Source organism: Mesoplodon bidens (assembly GCF_964165515.1).
Source record: "Mesoplodon bidens genome assembly, chromosome: 11".
In the NCBI taxonomy this organism is placed as follows: domain Eukaryota; kingdom Metazoa; phylum Chordata; class Mammalia; order Artiodactyla; family Ziphiidae; genus Mesoplodon; species Mesoplodon bidens.
The window spans coordinates 93,806,767-93,826,294 of record NC_138167.1 but is presented as its reverse complement, the minus strand read 5'-3'; the positions used below and the strand labels follow the sequence as shown (position 1 = coordinate 93,826,294).

At 40.8% G+C, this 19,528-nt stretch overlaps 1 protein-coding gene across 6 annotated transcripts in view; it reads left to right on the top strand.

Moving 5' to 3' along the window:
* Window positions 1–19,528, top strand: part of TMTC2 (transmembrane O-mannosyltransferase targeting cadherins 2) — a 663,780-nt gene that overhangs the window by 154,471 nt on the left and 489,781 nt on the right. For all 6 annotated transcript variants that reach the window (XR_014017153.1, XR_014017154.1, XM_081250397.1 and 3 more), the window contains one exon: window positions 9,557–10,127. Coding sequence is in view for 4 of the 6 variants with exons in the window: in XM_081250397.1 (XP_081106523.1) it covers window positions 9,557–10,127 (571 nt within the window). In the remaining 2 variants the exon portion in view is untranslated. The remainder of the gene's footprint in view (window positions 1–9,556; window positions 10,128–19,528) is intronic.

Genomic DNA, 19,528 nt, shown 5'->3' with positions numbered 1-19,528 from the left:
TTGCCATGCCTACTTATTTAGAATGCATTTGTATTCTTAAGCATAAAGCGCATCATCTTCTTTTATTCTGTAAAAACACATAGAACAAGACCATGCACAAAATAGATGTTCTTAGAATCTCATGGTTACACCTGTGTTCTTTTTCTTGGACTCTGGTGTCCAATAGAGCCCAGTCATTTTTGAAAGCTATAATCTCATATTCATTACTCATCTTAAAAAAATCAAATATTTGTAATATTTTAAAAATAGAATTATAAGGAACCAGTCGTACTTTAAAACATATCACTAGTGCTCAAGACCCCATTGTAAGGGAAACATAGTATGAAATGTAAGAAAACCAAAATTTGTTTTTTTGGTTCTTGTTGTTGTTGTTGTTTTTGTTTTGCGGTACGTGGGCCTCTCACTGCCGTGGCCTCTCCCGTTGCGGAGCACAGGCTCGGGACGCACAGGCTCAGTGGCCATAGCTCACAGGCCTAGCTGCTCCGCGGCATGTGGGATCTTCCCGGACCTTGGCACGAACCCGTGTCCCCTGCATCGGCAGGCGGACTCTCAACCACTGCACCACCAGGGAAGCCCGAAAACCAAAATTTTTTAATCACCTTTTTATAGAACTATGAATTTATGAGAACCTATGAAACTGATTGAAATTCATAAATTATATACAGCAGTGTACTAAAGTGGTTCATAAACTTGGAGTTTATGGAGTGAAAAACTTTTGGGAGTGAAAAAGCTTCATAGTACCTCTTCCAGTGGCTACTAATTTCAAGTCTGGAAAACTAGGAGTAAAGATATTTTCATTAAGCTTTTAAGTTGAGACTGATTCAATTTAGTACAGCTTGAAGGAGGTGAATTGTAAGTATAATATTTTATGTTAGGGTGGCATGATGTGGATATAGTGAACAAATACTTGTGTGGAAAAGATTAATATTATTTTTCATCATGCAGATTGCAAGGCAATGAAAAATATTTCAACTTGTTAAGAAGCTGATATTAAGGTAGAGGATTATTTTATAAATTTATTTTATTTATTTATTTGGCTGCGTTGGGTCTTTCTTCGTTTCTGTGCAAGGGCTTTCTCTAGTTGCGGAGAGCGGGGGCCACTCTTCATCGCGCTGTGCGGGCCTCTCACTGTCACGGCCTCTCCTGTTGCGGAGCACAGGCTCCAGACGCGCAGGCTCAGTAGTTGTGGCTCACGGGCCCAGTCGCTCCGCGAGCATGTGGGATCTTCCCAGACCAGGGCTCGAACCCGTGTCCTCTGCATTGGCAGGCAGATTCTCAACCACTGTGCCACCAGGGAAGCCCCAGAGGGTTATTTTAATCAGTGAAATTTAAATGCTTAGAGTATGGTTTTCGTGATTATCTCATGCTGTTAGTTTTTGCTTTAATCTTGTCAAATGCTTTTCATATTAATACTTAAAAAACATTTTTAGTAACAGAAGTTTTAATTGTATAATTTTTTTTAAATAATTTTTAATTTTTTTCATTTTTTCTGGCCACACCGTGTGGCATGCGGGATCTTAATTCCCCCACCGGGTACTGAACCCATGCCCCCTGTGGTGGAAGTGTGGAGTCCTAACCACTGGATCTCCAGGGAATTCCCAGAAGTTTTAATTTTAAATCATCAGCTTTCTTTTAAATGGATTATTAATTTGTTTTCAGGGTTACTTAAAGTTTTTTCTTGACCATTTCCTGTAGAAACTCTGAAAATGGCAGCATTAATTTATTTGGGGGAACTAAAGACACTTATTTAGCCAAGGTTCATCCTTTTCGTTTTCAACCACTAAGACAAGAACAGTGTCTGGGCAAACTCTAGACTTGGGAAGCTCTAGAGAGTGAATCCGAATCTCCAGCATCTTAGTTCAGCTTAGTTCAGCTGCAGCTGGGGCCACGTTTAATCAGAAGGCTTAGTTTTCTTTGTTTGGGGGTGGGGGGAACTGGAGAGGGTTGCTGTGTCAGATGTAGCTCATAAAATTCCTTTATTGCTTATAGGAAAAACTCCTAAAGGGATGGAAGAGGAGTCCACTAAGAATATTCCTTTAGTTACGAGGCTGAGCATTCTCAGACTTACCTTCTCACAAGGCGAGCAGTTACTCGGGGACCCTGTTCCTTGGATGTCTGACAGCAGGCTCTATGTTACTCCTGTGGCCTCTTTTCATTCAACATCTAGACAGTGACAATTCACATTTTTTAAAAAGTGCCAGTTGCTTAGGAAGTCATCATCTCTGCTGTTGAAGGGTTTACAATTTAGTAGGAGGAGATCAAGATGGAAATAAGTTTAGGAATGTGTTACATGTATAATGATAATTTCATGCCTAAAGCATACTGCCTTCCATTTCTGCAGGGACCAAGACAGCTAACACCAAAATTTATTTGCCCTACCTGACATTCCTCTGTGAATCTGAAATGCATTGCTTCTTGCCAGACTAAGACAGTCTGTAAGATGTTACAATATATCTCTCATTTCCCGACCCTGGTAGCTAAGTATTTGCATATTTACTGGAGCTTTCTAAATATAATGGCTTATCCCTAAAGAGAGACTCTAATGAAGGGATTATAGGTTAAGTGGGAAATGTGTGCCAAAGACATTTGGGTAAGCCAATTAACCTGATGTTTTTTCTCAGTTAATTATCATTGAGTGAACAGAGTTTAGTGCCCAGAGTGAGTGAACTACTTTTAGATGCAAGTGATCATTCCCTATATACTTAAAACAATGTAGAATTTTTCTAAAAGGTGAGTGCAGCTTATCAATACCAATCATTTCTAGTTAGAATTCAGTTCATCAAATATATATTGAATCCCTACTATGTGCAAGGCTCCAAAAGATAAATAAGATACTGTTCTGTTTCTTAGGAGTTAACAGTGCATTGGGGAGATAAAGCAAGTCCTAACAAGCTGAATCGGACCTGAAGACCATTGTGGAGCTTGATGTCTAGTCACATTGCTCTCCATCCCATGGAGGACAATAGTACAAGACAGAGTAATGCCAGTGATTCCTGCCACTCCATCCCTCAAACTTCACTCCAGCCAAACCAACCTATTGCATTTTTTTCAGCTCCCAAGCTCACCACCTTCTTCTCTCCTGCCTCATGGTCCTTGAAGATATTGACCATCAGTCTGGCGACATCCTAACTCCCTTACTCCTTTGCTTCACCCCTTCCGTGTACGTAGACATGCTTTCCTCCAGGAAGCTCTTGACCCACTGACTGTCGGAAGTCTGTTCTGTTCTCCCAAGGCAATCAGGATTTCGTGTTAGAGTGGTATTTATCATACTGCAGTGAAATTGCCTCTACACACCTTTGCCTCTTCTACTAGGCTGTTTCTCGAAGTCAGTGCATCTGTTTTACTCACCATCTGTCTTCAGTGCCCTTTATAGTGTCTAGCCCATCACGGAATGAATGAATAAATGAGTGAGTGAATAATTTTCTTAAGACAGAATCAACCCATTTTGTTGAGTTGTGATTTTCAATAGGGTAGAGAAGAGGGCCTGTTAAAATGCCCTGATTTCAGTGCATATATTTCCTCCTACTCCTTCTGAAATGTCTTCCACATCTCACCCCATTTAAGATCCCTGACGAGGCTAGTAAGAAGTCAGTGTTATTTTTTTTATTTTTATTTTTTTTTCTTTTTGCGGTACACGGGCCTCTCCCTGTTGTGGCCTCTCCCGTTGCGGAGCACAGGCTCCGGACGCGCAGGCTCAGCGGCCATGGCTCACGGGCCCAGCCGCTCTGCGGCATGTGGGATCCTCCCGGACCGGGGCACGAACCCGTGTCCCCTGCATCGGCAGGCGGACTCTCAACCACTGCGCCACCAGGGAAGCCCGCAGTCAGTGTTATTCATGGGAATGTGTCCATGCGCAATGTTAAAATCGAGCCGATTTGCAACAATAACTAGGAGAGACTTTAGGGGAGACTGGGGCATCACAAACGAGCATTGGCAGTTGAAGTGTATCTGGACAGATGTAAACTGGTCGAAGAACAGCAGTCCAGGCAGAGGAAGGGAAAAAATAATCTGAGCGAAGGCCTAGAAGCTGGGAAGTTCGGTTGACATTAAGATGCATATAGAGAAGTAATGGGAGATTGGCCTAGAAGTCATAATGGGGTTGGCTCTGAATGCTGGGCAGGGAAGGGTGTTTATTTTGGTAAGAACTAGGATGTGATGAGGGATTCTTGTGAAGCAGAGTGATGGTGTTAGGGTTATACTTCAGGAGTTATATTTCTGGAAGTTTCTCTATCCACAGCATGTATAATAGATCAAAAGGGGAATGAAAGCAAGCAGGGATGACGAGTTCAGTTTTACAAATATTTGTTGTGTGCCTAGTATGTATTGGACATTGAAGAAAATATACGCTTTTCATGAGGGGACTTTGAGCCTAATGATAGAAACAATAATCAACAGGCGCTTTTAGTAAGCCTGCTAAGCAGTAGAGGTAGGAAGTGATGGAAGCCTGAACGGGGGTGGGGGAAGGAGAAAAGAGAAGTTAGAGGTGAATTTAAGGGAAACTTGAGAGTTGGATTTTTCTCTGAGATCCTGACTGGCGTCAGCATATCCTTAACCAATTTAAAAGTAGATGTAGGAGCAAAGAGAGAAGGACCCCTCATGCACAACCGCGGTGTCAGTGGTGGGAGAATGATGGTGCTTAATGAGGGGCTTGTAATGAAAAAGGAGGTGGTGTGTAAGGAAAATAATTTGGATTCAGTCTTAATTCAGCTGAAGATACTGAAAGGGCAACTAACAATATTGATAGTTACACAGTGCTATTTTATTTAGCACTCTTCTGGTTGCACATGTCAGAATAACAGTTCAAACTAGTATATTGGCTTATTGGCTTATTTAGTTATTGGCTTATTTAGCAGTGTTCGCTTCAGGCACGATGGGATCCAGCTGCACTAAGAATTGCCTCTGTCTCCTTGATCTGGGTTTTTTGTGTTGGCTTCATTCTTAGGCTCTGTCTTCAGGGGATCCTTTAGTAGCCCTAGGATTTCATCTCATTCTTAAAATAAGATGTCCTTTCCCAGTAGATTGTTGGAGCTGTTTTGACTCCGACTGACCTGGCTGGCTGCTAAGTCAGTTCTTGTGGCCGGAAATGAGGATGGGGGGATATAGTACGCTAACTGGCCGAATCAAATGATAGCCTTTCATCAGGAGGTGGGGATAACAGCTTCACTCTATGCACATGGACTGAGGGTGGATGTGGCCTGTTCTCAGAAGGAAGAACAGGACACTGTTAACTAAGAAGAAGGGGTCTGGAAAAACCAGTCCGTGACACCAGGCTAAGTAATTTTTCAAACATTTTAAGTTAACATTGCCTCATTTGATCTTCAACACAACAATTTGTGAGAAGCGTTGTTATATACCAACTGTAGGTAAAGAAGCTGTGCTTTAGAGAGGTTAACTGGCCAAAGGTAAGACTCTGGTGTTAGTAGAGGAACCGGGATTGCATCATTCAGGTGTGGCTTTCACCTGGGGCAGTACAAGTGTAGGCTTGTGAGCCACACCCAGGCTGGAGGCGTGGATGGAGAAGGCATCTCTTGAGTTGCAGGTGTCAAAGATGATGACCACAGAGGTGGAAAGTGTAGAGAGAGGGGAGGTCAGGAGACAGAACTGAGAGAAACGTCCACATTTGGGAGAAAACTCTGATAGAGATGCTAGCCAAGGAGAAGAGGAAAGAAGTCAAAAAAGATAGGAGGGGAATGGGAAGAGTAATGTGTTAAAAGACCCCAGGTAAGACTTCATAAATGTTTATTATTTTGTGCTGAGAGTGTCATAAAAGCTTAAAGGAATTTTAAGTGAAATAGGACCATAGTACTTAGATTTTTGAAGGCTATATATATATGAAGAGAGAGCACTGATTCTGCATCGATGACTAGCACTGGTTGTTTGGTGTTAATGGTGATAATACTAATAATGACAGCAGCTAACATGTGTTACATATATTACATATAACAATGTGCTTTTTGCTTACTAACTCCTTTACTCCTCAAAATGGTCCTATAAGGCAAGTACAGTTATTATCCTTATTTTGCAGATGAAAACACTGAGGTACAGAGAGGTGGTGTAGCTCCGGTCCAGTTGGCTCCAGACTCAGTTTTCTTAACCACTGCATTTCACTGCCCTTTCTGGGCATAGATCGGCGTGCTTGGGTAGCACTGAAGGAGGGCAGGTTAACAGAGGCCATGCTCTTTCTTCTTTCTCCTGCGGAACAAATTTCAACCCATCACCTAAAAGAAAAAAAATTTTTTTTAAATATAGAGTTTGGCCTTTACTTACTTTTTAGTAGAACAATTTGAAAGTACTTGGGAAGAGTGTGCCATTTGATGTTTGGAGAATCTAAGCATCATTCCTCCTCTGAAGGACTGATGGCCATCATTTTTGTGGGTGCTCATGACTGAAAAGGTCAATGGACAGAAAAAATAGTACTGAGAGAAACCCACACAAGGACAGTTGGGATGGCAGTGTCATATCATTCATCCGTTTTACGTTTTACAATAGCGTTGGCCTTTGTCAACATTTTTTAAAGGAAAAATCATGATGCAGCAAAAAACAAAGAGCCACAAATGAACAAAACTGAAAACAGATTAAGACCTCCTTGAAAGCTTGAGAAACTGGATCTTTTTGCTTCAAAAGTCAGTCTCTTGGGCCTGTGTTCTCTGGAGAATTCTGCCTACAATTGTTTCTTTTCCACACCTGCTGCTTCAATGTTCTTCACCTTTCCTGGAGTGGAAAATTTCCCAATTCCTTAGTGTCTTTCTGAATTTTCAATACCCACTCACAGAAGTAACATCAGAAATTATATCAGCATGACATTTTGTTTTGAGTTAAGCCTCTTCATTGCCTGAGAAATAGCAGGTTTCCCTCTTTCAGTTTGGACTTGCATAAGAAAATGCAAATAGATGAGAATCTATTATGTTGAGTGTTGAGGTTATTCAGATTCCATTAAATCCCTTTTGGTCTGTATCTTTCTTAATATGATGTGAGGGATACGTAATGCATCCCTTATCACTGACTTGCATGTGTGACGTGACTTATGTACTAAAGCCCAGTACAATTTAGTCTTACTTCATGTTCTTTTGCCGTAACATTTATTGAGTAAATAAAAACCTGGCTAATAATAAGATAACGCCCATCAGAGAATTTTGTCAGACCGAAGTCTCCCTTAATGCAGTATATTTTGAACATGGGTGGGATGTTCCTTTGCTCTTCTATTATTGTTTTATTGACACTGTTTGCCTTTAATTCTTTTTCTACAGTGTAAATTTAGGGCTGTGCCGCATCAAAGGTTTTTCTCACAATGAAATTATGAGATTTGTTAGTTTTCTTTGTTTTGAAATTCTTGTTTCATGAGAGTTAGACATAGTATATCTTGTTGGCTGCTGCAGATTACTAGATTTATTGCTATGGATATAAGAAATTCTGGCAGCTTTGAACAGATTTTTAAAGGTGTGCTTCTTTTTTTTCCTTTCCCTCAAAAAGTCTTTACAGAGTCAGTTATGGAGCTGAACTAATAGCATGTAGAAAACCTGGTTTAGGGAACCTGCGTCTCCATTCTATAAGGATCTGCCACTGAAAGGGTGAAGTATTGTCCTAAACAAAATGTGCATTTCAGCTTTTCTCGCTAAATTAGCCAAGCCTTATCCCACAGTGCTTTGCTGTTGAACTTTCTGCTGCCCTGACTTTGATAGTATGAACGTTTCTGCATTGATATTAGAGATATTCACATCAATATCTAGGTTAATGTTTAGTGGAGGCCAGTTGGCTTTTCATTCTCAATGGCTTGAAATCAGCTCCAACAACACTGGCAGTTTGGCAGTTTTTCATATTTCTTTAAAATTTTAATTATAACCCATCAAGTCTTAAGCAATTACTTCTGGGGGTAGACTCTTGATGAATGTCATAACAGGGTGTTTTAGTTTAATGGATCCAGACTAACATCTGTTTCTAATATTTTAAAAGCCAATTTATATGGAAATTCATTTATATACAGTCAATACACGGAGCCTTGTAAAAATCAAAATCAAAATGGAAAATCAAACCACTGTGATACAGTAGGTCTTCTGTTAACAAGGGATTTCACTGATGAGTAGATTCAGCTGTGCTAACACCCAAACTATTGCAGCTTAAACAAGATAGCAATTTATTTCTCATACTCGGGTAGTTTGCCAGGGGCTGGTATGGTCTACCACGACAGGGACTCGGATTCCTTCAGTCTCATTGCTCTGTTGGCATGACTTCTATTCCTAAGGACACCTTATGAGTCACGATGGCTGCTACAACTCCAGCTATTACACCTGTGCTCCAGCAGGAAGGGGGTAGGGGGTAGAAGAGGGAAGAATACTAAGCTTTTTCCTTTTAAGGAGACTTTTTTCTAGTAGTGCCTAGCACTCTGCTTATGTTCCACTGACCAAATATTAGTCACTGGCCAAATACGAGTCACAGGACCATATTTAGCAGCAAGGGAAGATAGGAAATGATCATTTTTTGTCCAGAAGACATGTACCCAGCTAAAAACTAAAGGTGTTTTGAGTATGGGAAAATGGAGACTATAGACACTGGAGAACTGTCTGTAACGTTGAGTACTTTTTACAACCTGATTTTGACAGACTTTCTGCCTTTTATTGAGCATCTAGAAAAGTCAGCTCGTTTTCATAAATAGATAATATATACAGAAGGACTAGCCTAGTGTTTGGCAGAGTAGATAACCAACTACTATTAATGTATGTTGATGTCTGTTTTAATTCCAGCCCCCAGATGCACCTAATTTCAGAGGTTGTGGGTCAAACTGAATTTTATAAGGGACTTTTTGTATATTAGAATACAGTCTTTGTAGAATAATAATAGCAGCAGCTCACAGGGCCAAGATGTTCTTTGCACTAGGTCTCCAGAACACTCAGGTGTCTGCAAAGCAGTGTTCTTTGCTTTTTTACACAGTAGATAAATGAATAATTACAAGGGTTAGAAGTGTGGAATCTCGGGCTCCTCCCCAGACCTACTGAATTAGAACCTTTACATGCCTGTTAATGAGATCCCCAGGTGATCTGCATGTATGGGAAGCATTGCTCTGGGCGCAGATGTTCTACCTAAAATTTTATTTCTGCTAGCGGGGGTGGGGGGTGGGGGCTAGTCCTTGCTCTAAATGTATCCCCTGCACCAGTGTCACCTGAGACTTTTCTAGCCAACATGCCACAGGTGGCAATTGTTTGGCAACTGCTTTATTGAACCTTAAGAGTTAAGCCTTTAACTCTGCATTTATTCTTCAGAGGTATTTGCATTCAAACAAGGAAGAAAGCTTTTCAGGGAGACAAATACAACCCTAATTGCGGATCTAGTAAGCCATTAAGGGGAGGATCTGAATTCAATCTACCTGTAAAGCCGGCTCCAAGGCTCATTTGCATTAATCATGTATACCTGGAATCCCATCATAAAGCCACGGGATGACAAAGCCACGTGATGACAAAGCTAGGAAGGAAGGCAGTGTTTTAGCAGTATATTTTAACAGTGTATTTTCTTCTTTCTTTCTGTATTTTACATCAGATTTCTGTTTCGACATTTTATTTTTTAGCCGTGCTATCAAGACTAATCAGGACCTTCTCCCAGAAACCCCATGGACCCACATTTTCTACAATGATTTCTGGGGGACGCTGCTAACCCACAGCGGCAGCCACAAGTCCTACCGGCCACTCTGCACTCTTTCTTTCCGCCTGAACCATGCCATCGGAGGGCTGAATCCCTGGAGCTACCATCTTGTCAACGTGCTCCTGCATGCGGCGGTCACTGGTCTCTTCACGAGCTTCTCCAAGATCCTGCTTGGGGATGGATACTGGACCTTCATGGCTGGCTTGATGTTTGCCTCTCACCCCATCCACACGGAGGCGGTGGCAGGAATCGTGGGCCGGGCCGACGTGGGGGCCAGTTTCTTCTTCCTCCTGTCCTTGCTCTGCTACATGAAACACTGTTCTACAAGGGGCGCCTCGGCCAGGACCTGGGGCTGGTTCCTGGGGACAGGACTGTGCGCCGGATGCAGCATGCTGTGGAAGGAACAAGGAGTCACGGTCCTGGCGGTTTCAGCCGTTTATGACGTCTTTGTCTTTCACAGGCTGAAAATGAAACAGATCTTACCCACCATTTACAAAGTAAGTGATTGTTGGGGCTTGAGCATTGGATTACCGAGTCCTCTCCTTGCTTGGTCCCTTTTCCCCATTTAAAAAGCAAATGTGTTCCTCTTCAAAGAGAATTTAAAGTAAGTTACTTTTTTATCTTCGGGAGGTGGAAGTGCCCTCTCTGACCTTTCCCTACTAACTGGGTGTCAGTCACGGATTATTTTATTTCTCAGGTTTCTTATTTTCATGATTTCCAAGGGGCTAGAAGGACAATCCTGCCTTGTAAAGAATATGCATCTTTATTATTTATTTAGTTTTACTCCTCGATTTCAGCCCCAATTCCCTGTAATCCAATAAACTGCCTCTAAAAGGTGTTTGAAAAAAATCACACAGCTGATCATAGAGCTAGATGCTCGACTCTGTCAAGAGGAAATCCTCTGCTATTTGTTAATATTACTTTTCCTGAGCTGACTTTGGAAAACAACCCTCTCTGCAGTGCACTGGGAACTCACATTCTTAAATTATGAGTCACATTCACCTTTCCCTGATGTAGTGTATAAGAATAGAAGAGTCAAAACAGAAAGTGCTTATTGTAAGTTTTGCCCTGAGGCCAATTAAGACCTTTGCTTCAGGGCTTAATATGTGTTCTTCTGTATTCCCTTAGTGGTTGCAAATGCAATGTCGTCTGAAGGTCACGGAAGCACTTTTGGATCCCACATACTTAAAGAGAACTGAGCAGTTTTCTGCTGGTGTGTTTGGGTGGACCAACCCCTTTTGAGAAACTGCCTCCTTCCCATCTCCCCATCCTCCCTCCCTGGCAATAAACTCACCCTTGCTTTAACTTAAGTATAAAGACGGAACTTCGCCAGTGTTTGCAGACCTCAGCCATTTTCTAAATCATGGACCACAGCCAGCTCCTCTGTCCTTTTGGACACTCTTAAGCAAGGAATTATGGTTTAGGATACTGACCCTGAGAAAGCTGTCAAGTTTTCTAGTTTTTACCACTTTTTTCCTCTCAGTTCTTAATTTTACTTAAAATTCAATTGGGAAGAAATTGAAATAAAGAACAAAATTGAGGGAAATGGAAACATTTATTTATTTTATTTTAAAAATATATTTATTTATTTTTGGCTGCGTTGGGTCTTCGTTGCTGCGTGCGGGCTTTCTCTAGTTGCGGCGAGCGGCGGCTGCTCTTCGTTGTGGTACATGGGCTTCTCATTGCAGTGGCTTCTCTTTGTTGGGGAGCACGGGCTCTAGGCGCGCGGGCTTCAGTAGTTGTGGCACGCAGGCTCAGTAGTTGTGTCTCGCCGGCTCTAGAGCGCAGACTTAGTAGCTGTGGCACATGGGCTTAGTTGCTCCGTGGCATGTGGGATCTTCCCAGACCAGGGCTCGAACCCGTGTCTCCTGCATTGGCAGGTGGATTCTTAAGCACTGCGCCACCAGGGAAGTCCTCGGAAGCATTTATTTTTAAATGACTTTTTTTTTTTTTTTTTTTTTTTTTACATGTAAGAGGCAGAGTGATTACTGCTGTGCCTCTGCTCTGCAGGGAACTCCAGTATCAAGTGCTTAATGAAGTTCTTTTGTGATTTCGGTTAAATGCTGAAACTTTAAAAGAAAACTCTTGTTAGAGTTTGATGCTTTGCAAACAACATATGGTTTGAAAGTCAAGCTTTTAATTTCAAATCAATTTTAATTAGTCTCTCAAGGAAATTTAGGAAATTTTTCTTTCCTTTGAAAACCATGCCATCAATAATAGCCAGTTTTCTTGTTTTACTGGAAATACAAATAGAGTAAGTATAAGTCACGGTCCTTGTCCTATGCAGGGTGAGAACTATTCGGGGATGCAGATTGGGTGTTTTAAGACCTTGTGTTGATAGCCTGTGAAACACTGTGGTTTCTCCTACAGAATTTTCATGTTACCATCTCATGAATTAGGAAATTACCTTGGTATGTCAATTCAGGACTTGCTTTTAGGACCTTTGAAGTTCTCTTCTGAGAAATTTTCAGGTCTGTAAGCCTGTTTTCAAGGATTAAGTTGCTGATTGATCTCCTTACTATAAATATGTCCCATGCAGTATTTGGGACATACTTATAACAGAAGATTATTCTTTGTTCATCTGAAATTAAAATATAACTGGGCATCTCGTATTTTGCCAGCCTTACTCATGCAACTGCTGCTTCAGAAAACGAGAAGTGCCACTAGTGCAGGGGAGAAGAACTGTTCTCTCCATCGAAGTTCTTTGGCTGGCCTAATAATCAAATTGCCACTAAGACAGATTAACAGGAGAAAAACAAATTTAGTTTTGTACATACAGGACCCCCTCAAAGACAGGAGAAGCTCCTCAACAGTTAGGCAGTTGAGGTTTCTATGCCATCCTGAGCTAAGGAAAAGGGGGGAGGAGTCTGGAACTTCAGAGGGAGGAAGACAGGACGAGCAAATGTTGGCCACTCCGGACCAAAGAGTCTTCCTTATGTAAAAAAGTTATCTTTGGTAATAACTCTCTTCCTGACACAGGCTAACTAAATTCTTTTAGGCATTTAAGAGGGAAGTAAAAACTTCTTCTTGAGTCTGTTGGGCCTTAATTGTCTTCTCCATATAATCCACATGCCAAAGTGGCACATTCTGTGGCAACCTGCCCCGAACCCCCATCACTGAGAAGGAATTCGTAAGAGTAGAGGGTGTGAAGTCCCCCGCACTATGGGAAAGGACTTAATGGCTTTGAATGTTCAGTGTCTTGAGAAGTTTTCAAATGGAAACTTGACCAGGCTGTCTGGCAGCCACTGCTTGCGGGCAAGGGAAGTGGTCAGGGCAGCAAAACCCTTCATCTGATAGTTGCTATCTCAGCTTAGCTTTTTCTTTCATTCTTAGGTTTTGGGCCAGTGAGCTTAATGAGGACATTGGGATAACAGACTTTACAGATCTGTAAGGAACCTTGAGACCATCTATGCCAGTCCCTTTGTTTCCAGCTGAGGTGTAGAGAACCAGAGACGTGAAAGTCACCCAGAAAATGGTGGAATCACTAGGACTAGAAGACATATTTGTGACTGTCTAGTGATCTTACACGGTGAAGGTGTGAAGATGAATAAAGAAAGTAGTCAGATGACTCCACAGTAGAGAAGAAAATAATAGGCATTGAATCTTAACGTGCACTGGCTGAGTCACCTTGGACTAGTTCAGTGACCTGTTTCTTCATGTAGAAATAGAGATAATTAATGTTCTCTCCTAGAGACGTTAGGAAGATTATGTGAAACTGTAGAGTGTTCGTTGTGAACTGGGTGCCCAATATCTGGAAGTCACTTAATGCACATTAGTTGAAAGGAAAGAAGAAATATCAGTGGTAATGTAATTCTTTATCTCAAGAAAGAGAAGGCCAAAAGATAAATTTCTACTAGTCTTTAAACATGCAGTGGTTTGAAAGCATATGAATTAGGAATCAACTGAAGCTGAAGCATGAATATTTAAGCAAAAACTTTCATTTAGAATTTCATGACTATGGGGCTTATAAACACTGGCATAGATTACATATGGAAGTTATAGAAAAATTCCATATTCTGTCTTTAAAATAAATAGATTTCTATGCCTGGGGTGAGTTAGAAGAGACTCTGAAGGAAGTGGATTAAAAGACTTTTCAACCTTAAACGAATAATCGTCTTAAATGTCTTACTAATTAACTCTGCATCAGAGTTATCATAGTTGGCCAGATGAAATAAACTTCCCTGCCTTATTAAAACATAACTTATATATAAACAGAAAAATCCAGTGCACAAATGTTTACCTCTATTAGGTAAACTAGAGAACCAGCCAAATACTCAAAAATCTAAAGATGGTGGTCCTCCTCAAGCTGGAAATTATTAAAACCAGAGGAGCAAGGCTCTCCAGTTTTATAGTTTTGTCCGTAATGTTTTTCTCGTAGCAGTCACACTCAGCTTCTCCCTTCACATTTCTTCAGAAATGTCAGAAGTTAGAGGCCTATCAGATCCAGGCCCCAAAGTCAGATGCACGCCAGGACCAGGCAGAAGGGCCTGTGGTGAACTAGAGGTTATGCTCTCCCACTCGTGCTTCTCTCCATCCCATTATTGCAATAAGCAAATACAGGGTTCAGTTTCGTAGAGGTTAATATTTTTCTAAGACAGAGAGACATCTGTATTTCCTATGACATCTCCTGTTATTTATTATTGGTTACTAATTTAAGAACAAATATGCCCTGTTTGGGCCAGACAATATCCTTGGGATGACTGAATTTGGCCAGAAGCCTTGGCTGCCATTTTCTGACTTGTAAGGTTCATGCAAGGGATGCCCGTGTCCATATGACATGTAAATTTTTTGTAGTTCTGCAAAAGAAATACGAAAGTTTTTTCTTCGCTGAAGTGTTTGAAAAACAGTAGGTACCCAGAAAATCATAGATATTTTATTTAGTATTTGGTAACCATGTATAGTGTTTAGATCTGCCAGGCACTGTTCTGAATATGTCAAAAATATTAACACATGTAACTTATTTAGTAAATGCTTATCAAGAGAGTAATATGACTTATGAAATAATGTGGTTGAATATAATATGAAATACTATAGTTTTCAATAGTTAGGAAGATGTCTAAGAAAACAATATAAAATCTTCAGGAATGTGTATGAACAAAATTAGAGTTCCTAACTATTTTTTTGAAAATTGTTAAATGTTCTAGATCTTCACTTCAGCATCTATTTAATACATTTCCTACATGATTCTTGGCATCTCGTGCACCATTTGGCACATAGTAGGTACCTAGTAAATTATTGAATTCACCCTTGTTTAAGATTGACTTTTGAAAAGGGTGTGCCTGCAATGGTAAAGTGAAATCCTATACTCTCCCCTTTCTACAGTGAAGATTTCATTACTGGTTAGTGAGGTCTGGAAGGTAGGATTGGAAGAAATGCATGTCAGAAAAATGTTGAAAAATGAGTTTTCTTGACCTCTCACCAAATGATTATTTTAGCCTTTCTTAGATGATTTTCACTTACTTTTTGACAGCATAAAACGAAATCAGGGGAGTGGGGAGCCCTTGAAACACACTTACACTAGCCTTGCAAATAAATGCTAGACTTTTATCTGCCCACAAAATATTTTACAAGTCTCTCATGACCCCAGGAGGTACATGGGTAATAAAATCAGTAAAGGCAACATTTTTCTTACTTACCCAGCATCAGTCATTGCTTGCCTAGTGGCCATTTTCTGTGCTTATTTAACATCTGTTAACTGTTTTAATGTGGAAACATCTTTTTCTCCCCCCTTTATTAGCTTCGTAATCACTTACTCAGTTACAGGTGGGGAAAAAAAAATTTAAAGGAAGGAAATCTGAAAGCGGGTGTAACAATTCTAATTACAGCCCAAAATAATTTGGAAAAATGAAGCCCTTTGAGTTTGATCTTTTTAAAGACTCTCTGTAAAGATGGCTGCATTAATTTTGCTGTAGTTGCTTCCAAGATGTGCATTATCTGGACAGCCTCCTTCAAATAAAATCTTGTGGCTCTATTTCATGTAAACAAGATAAAGAGACTATATTATTAGAGAGGGAAACGGGAGGCATTGCCACTTTCAAAAAACAAGTCATCTCTGTCTAGAAATAACTTTATTCTAATGCTAAGCAGGATGTGTTTGATAGAGGTTGCCTTTGTTGAGCAAGTTTACCTTTATCTTGGGTATTACGTAAGCTGGGCTCTACAGCGGGGTGCAGTGATCAGACCCACACTAACAAACAGTCCCATATTTCCAAACCGTTTACAGGGTTTATCTTGAGAATGGTTTCCAAGGGTTGGGGCTTATGTTCTGTTGAAGGTTTGGGTTTGTCACTGTTGGAACACTGAAGACATTAAACGTAGTGCTTCTGTGTATCAGATTATTTTGTGTGACTCCCCGTGTACAGGAGAGCCAGCGCATAGCCTGCAGGTATTTGCACATTGAACCCACATGTGCTTTTTTTATTTGATTAGCTTCTCAGATGACATTGGTGGAATCTGTTATCATTTATGTCTCTGTCCCTTTTCTTTCTAGACCAGGTTGTGGTTTTACCCAAGATGTGACCCTCATATCCATTGCCTTGAATGAAATAGGATACATTTGCCCTTTCTGATTGTCTTTAACCACCATCTCTGCCACTCCAAGTAGTGTTCCTGCTTTCTGAGGATTGTCTTTTCCCCCATTTGCCTTACACTTGACTTTGTGAGAATCCAGATAGAGCAAGATACTCCGATTCCTATCACAGTATTTCCTCACATTATTGAAAGTGGAGGACTGTTTGTCATGCAGTTACAAATGAATCTGGATTTCCTCCAAGTAAACTTTTTGTGGCATTTAATATTCATGACCTGTAGTACTTTAAAACTTTGAACTGCTGCCAAGACCGCTAACCAGATAACACCACAAATAAAGTCGAGGTTCAGAAATATTTTACAATTCAAAAAGTCAAAGATGAATAGGGTATTTTATTCCTGCAGGTTGGCTTCCTCGCTCAGCTGACTTAAGATGATTCTGTATTCTAGTTGTGGTTTAGGTTCCAGTTATTTAAATTTGGGAAGCTGACTACCCTTGCAGGTTTCTGTAATGCTTGCATTTAGAGTGTTAATACCCGGGACAGTGTTCTATTCACAAATTATGATTATTTTTTTAAAGATTCATCTTTGTGCAAGGCATGGTGTTAGGTGATGTGGGGAATCAAAGATGAATCGAAAAAATTCTGCCCTGAAGGACATTTGAGAGTAGTAGGAAGTGGAGAATAGTACCTGCCAGTGTAGAATTGAAATTCAAGCTGGAGAGTGGTGAGGGCTGGAGGGGAGGCCCTGGGAGCACTAGGGCGGCTTAGAGGAAGGGGAGGTGACTTTCAGCTGAAGTGCCTTCAGCAGCAAAGGTGTGTGAGGAGGACCCCGAAGGATACTTGGGATATGGGCGTTTATAATTGGACAGACGAGGAAGAGTGGAGAGTGGAGCCTGAGCATGACACGGAGGGACCCTCAGAGGAAGTTCCTGAGGGGCACAGAGCAGTCCTTTTGTTAGATACACAGAGCACCAGGACCTAGAGAGGAAAATGAATCAGGAAAGGTAGACTGAGACAGCTACCGTGGCTAACGACGTCGGGGCCTTTTAAGATGGGTTGTCGCCCCGACAGTGATGGGAAATGATGCATGGCTTTCAAATGTGCTAGCCCTTGGACTGGTCCATGGGAGAAGCCCAAGAATGTATAGGCCACTCCTTCTTGCCTCTTGGAGAACTTTCTTTTCTGTTCTTCCCCTAAACCTGAGAGAGGGTCCCTTGGGTGATGAGATTAAGGACCGGACTCAGGAGTAGAAGTTGTATCTCATTCAGTGAGTGCGTCTCCCATCAGTGTTTATTTCGTTGTTTAGCATTTAAAAGAAAAGCAGTTATTTTCTGAAGGCTAATACTGTCGTACTTTTTACTCTGTAATATTTGGCATATTATTGTGTACTCCTAATGAGAAAAACAGGGAGTCCTTAAGGGCTCTCTCCTATGTCCGTTCTTCCAGTATTCCTGAAACGTGTTCGGATATTACTGTGAATGGCCACAAATACAAATCCCTCTTTGTTTTGTACTCTTTCACAAAGGAAGACAGAAAAAGCATTTTTTACAGGACGGAATAAAACACCCTATCAGCACTAAATTTCAACCAGTTAACTGAGTACACTGTCAGTGAAAATGACACGCAAATTGGACCTTGTGATGAATAAATAATGAGTCTCATTGAAATCATCTCTGCTGTTCTCATAACACTGTCTGGGATGCATATTACATCACTTGGCTCAGAGGAATCAGATTGACTGACGGGGATCTCATGACTATCAGGTTACTCATATTCAGCTGGGTTCTGTCAGTTTCACAGAAAATGATGTGGTTTGCACAAATTTGAAATCCATTGTCATTGCCTAGAAGTCAGATTCCTGTCTTAAATGCCTGGAACAATGGAAATGCTAATTTAGTGTTGATCTCTCAAGTGAAACTTAAGCTATAGAAAGCCTGATTTCCAGAGTACATGAGAGATTCCTTAAAAGGTGTGAGCAGGGTGGGAGGTGCGTTGGATAAAACTGAATATTAAATCAGATTCTTTGATTATTAGAATATCTGTGATATATGATACTATGGTAAAGGTTGCATGGTGTGATGTTTAATTTTTTTATCCAGTTTCATACCTATTGATCACAGTATTCCTTTCTTCAAAAAGGAAAAGAAGAAATCAAAAGGGAAGAACAGCACTTTCTAATACAAAAGCCTGCAGTGATTTGGTGCTGGGAAGGTCGATGTACCCTTGCTCTCAGGGCTGGTCTTTACAACTCTGCAGCACCCAGATGGCTCTTGTATGCTCTGTTGGTCTGATTACAACTCTTGCATCAAGTGAAATAGCATGAATTCAGAATTTAATACATGTTTCCTGAGTAATTATGGCCTTGATTAGTGAAGTCAGTGTTTCTGTTCCAGAGGACACTTTCTTTCTTTCTCCACATGTTTGTTCATTTCATTTCAGGAAATCAAATAAAATGCAAAGATCATAATGCTTCTCTTTGGTGTAATAGGGGAATCTGCAATACCTGCCTTTGGGTATGTGGTTGTCGATTTGCTTATAATTAATATCAGATTCAGAGAAAACAGCAGGGACAATATGAGAAAAATGAAGGACATGTAAAAACAAATAAATGACTCTTAGCTTTTAGTATATGAAGAAATGGAAGATATATCTAGAATTTCCATTAATGTATTGCTGAAGATAACTACATACCAAGTACATTTAATAGTCTTTGATTATATGCAACATCATTTGTGACTGCTTAAAAATAATTAAATGTTATGTATTTAAAAACAGCAAAAAAGAAAAAACCTTAATATTTTAATTTTATGAATTTTGAGTCATTATACCTGTTAGCAGTACCAACCCAACCTTTTGAGGGCATTGTCTTAGTTTTTAACAATATAAGACACTGAGTCCCTTCCCCCTATAAAAGGGTGTGTGTGTGTGTGTGTGTGTGTGTGTGTGTGTGTGTGTGTTTTGTGTGTTCTATCAGAATACATGTTTATGTAATGTAGTCGAATTATACCAAAGTTATACATGAATGATTTGAGTGTATTTCCATAACTTTTATGAAATGGAAAGCTCCAAATTACATAGGATTATTTTTTCTAATTTGAAGATTCAGGCAAAAATTTGCCAGTTTACGTGTTCCGTCGAGTGAAGTTTCTTTCTTAAAATCTCATGACAGGGCTTCCCTGGTGGCGCAGTGGTTGAGAGTCCGCCTGCCGATGCAGGGGACGTGGGTTCGTGCCCCGGTCCGGGAAGATCCCACATGCCGCGGAGCGGCTGGGCCCGTGAGCCATGGCCGCTGAGCCTGCGCGTCCGGAGCCTGCGCTCCGCAACGGGAGAGGCCACAACAGTGAGAGGCCCGCGTACCGCAAAAAAAA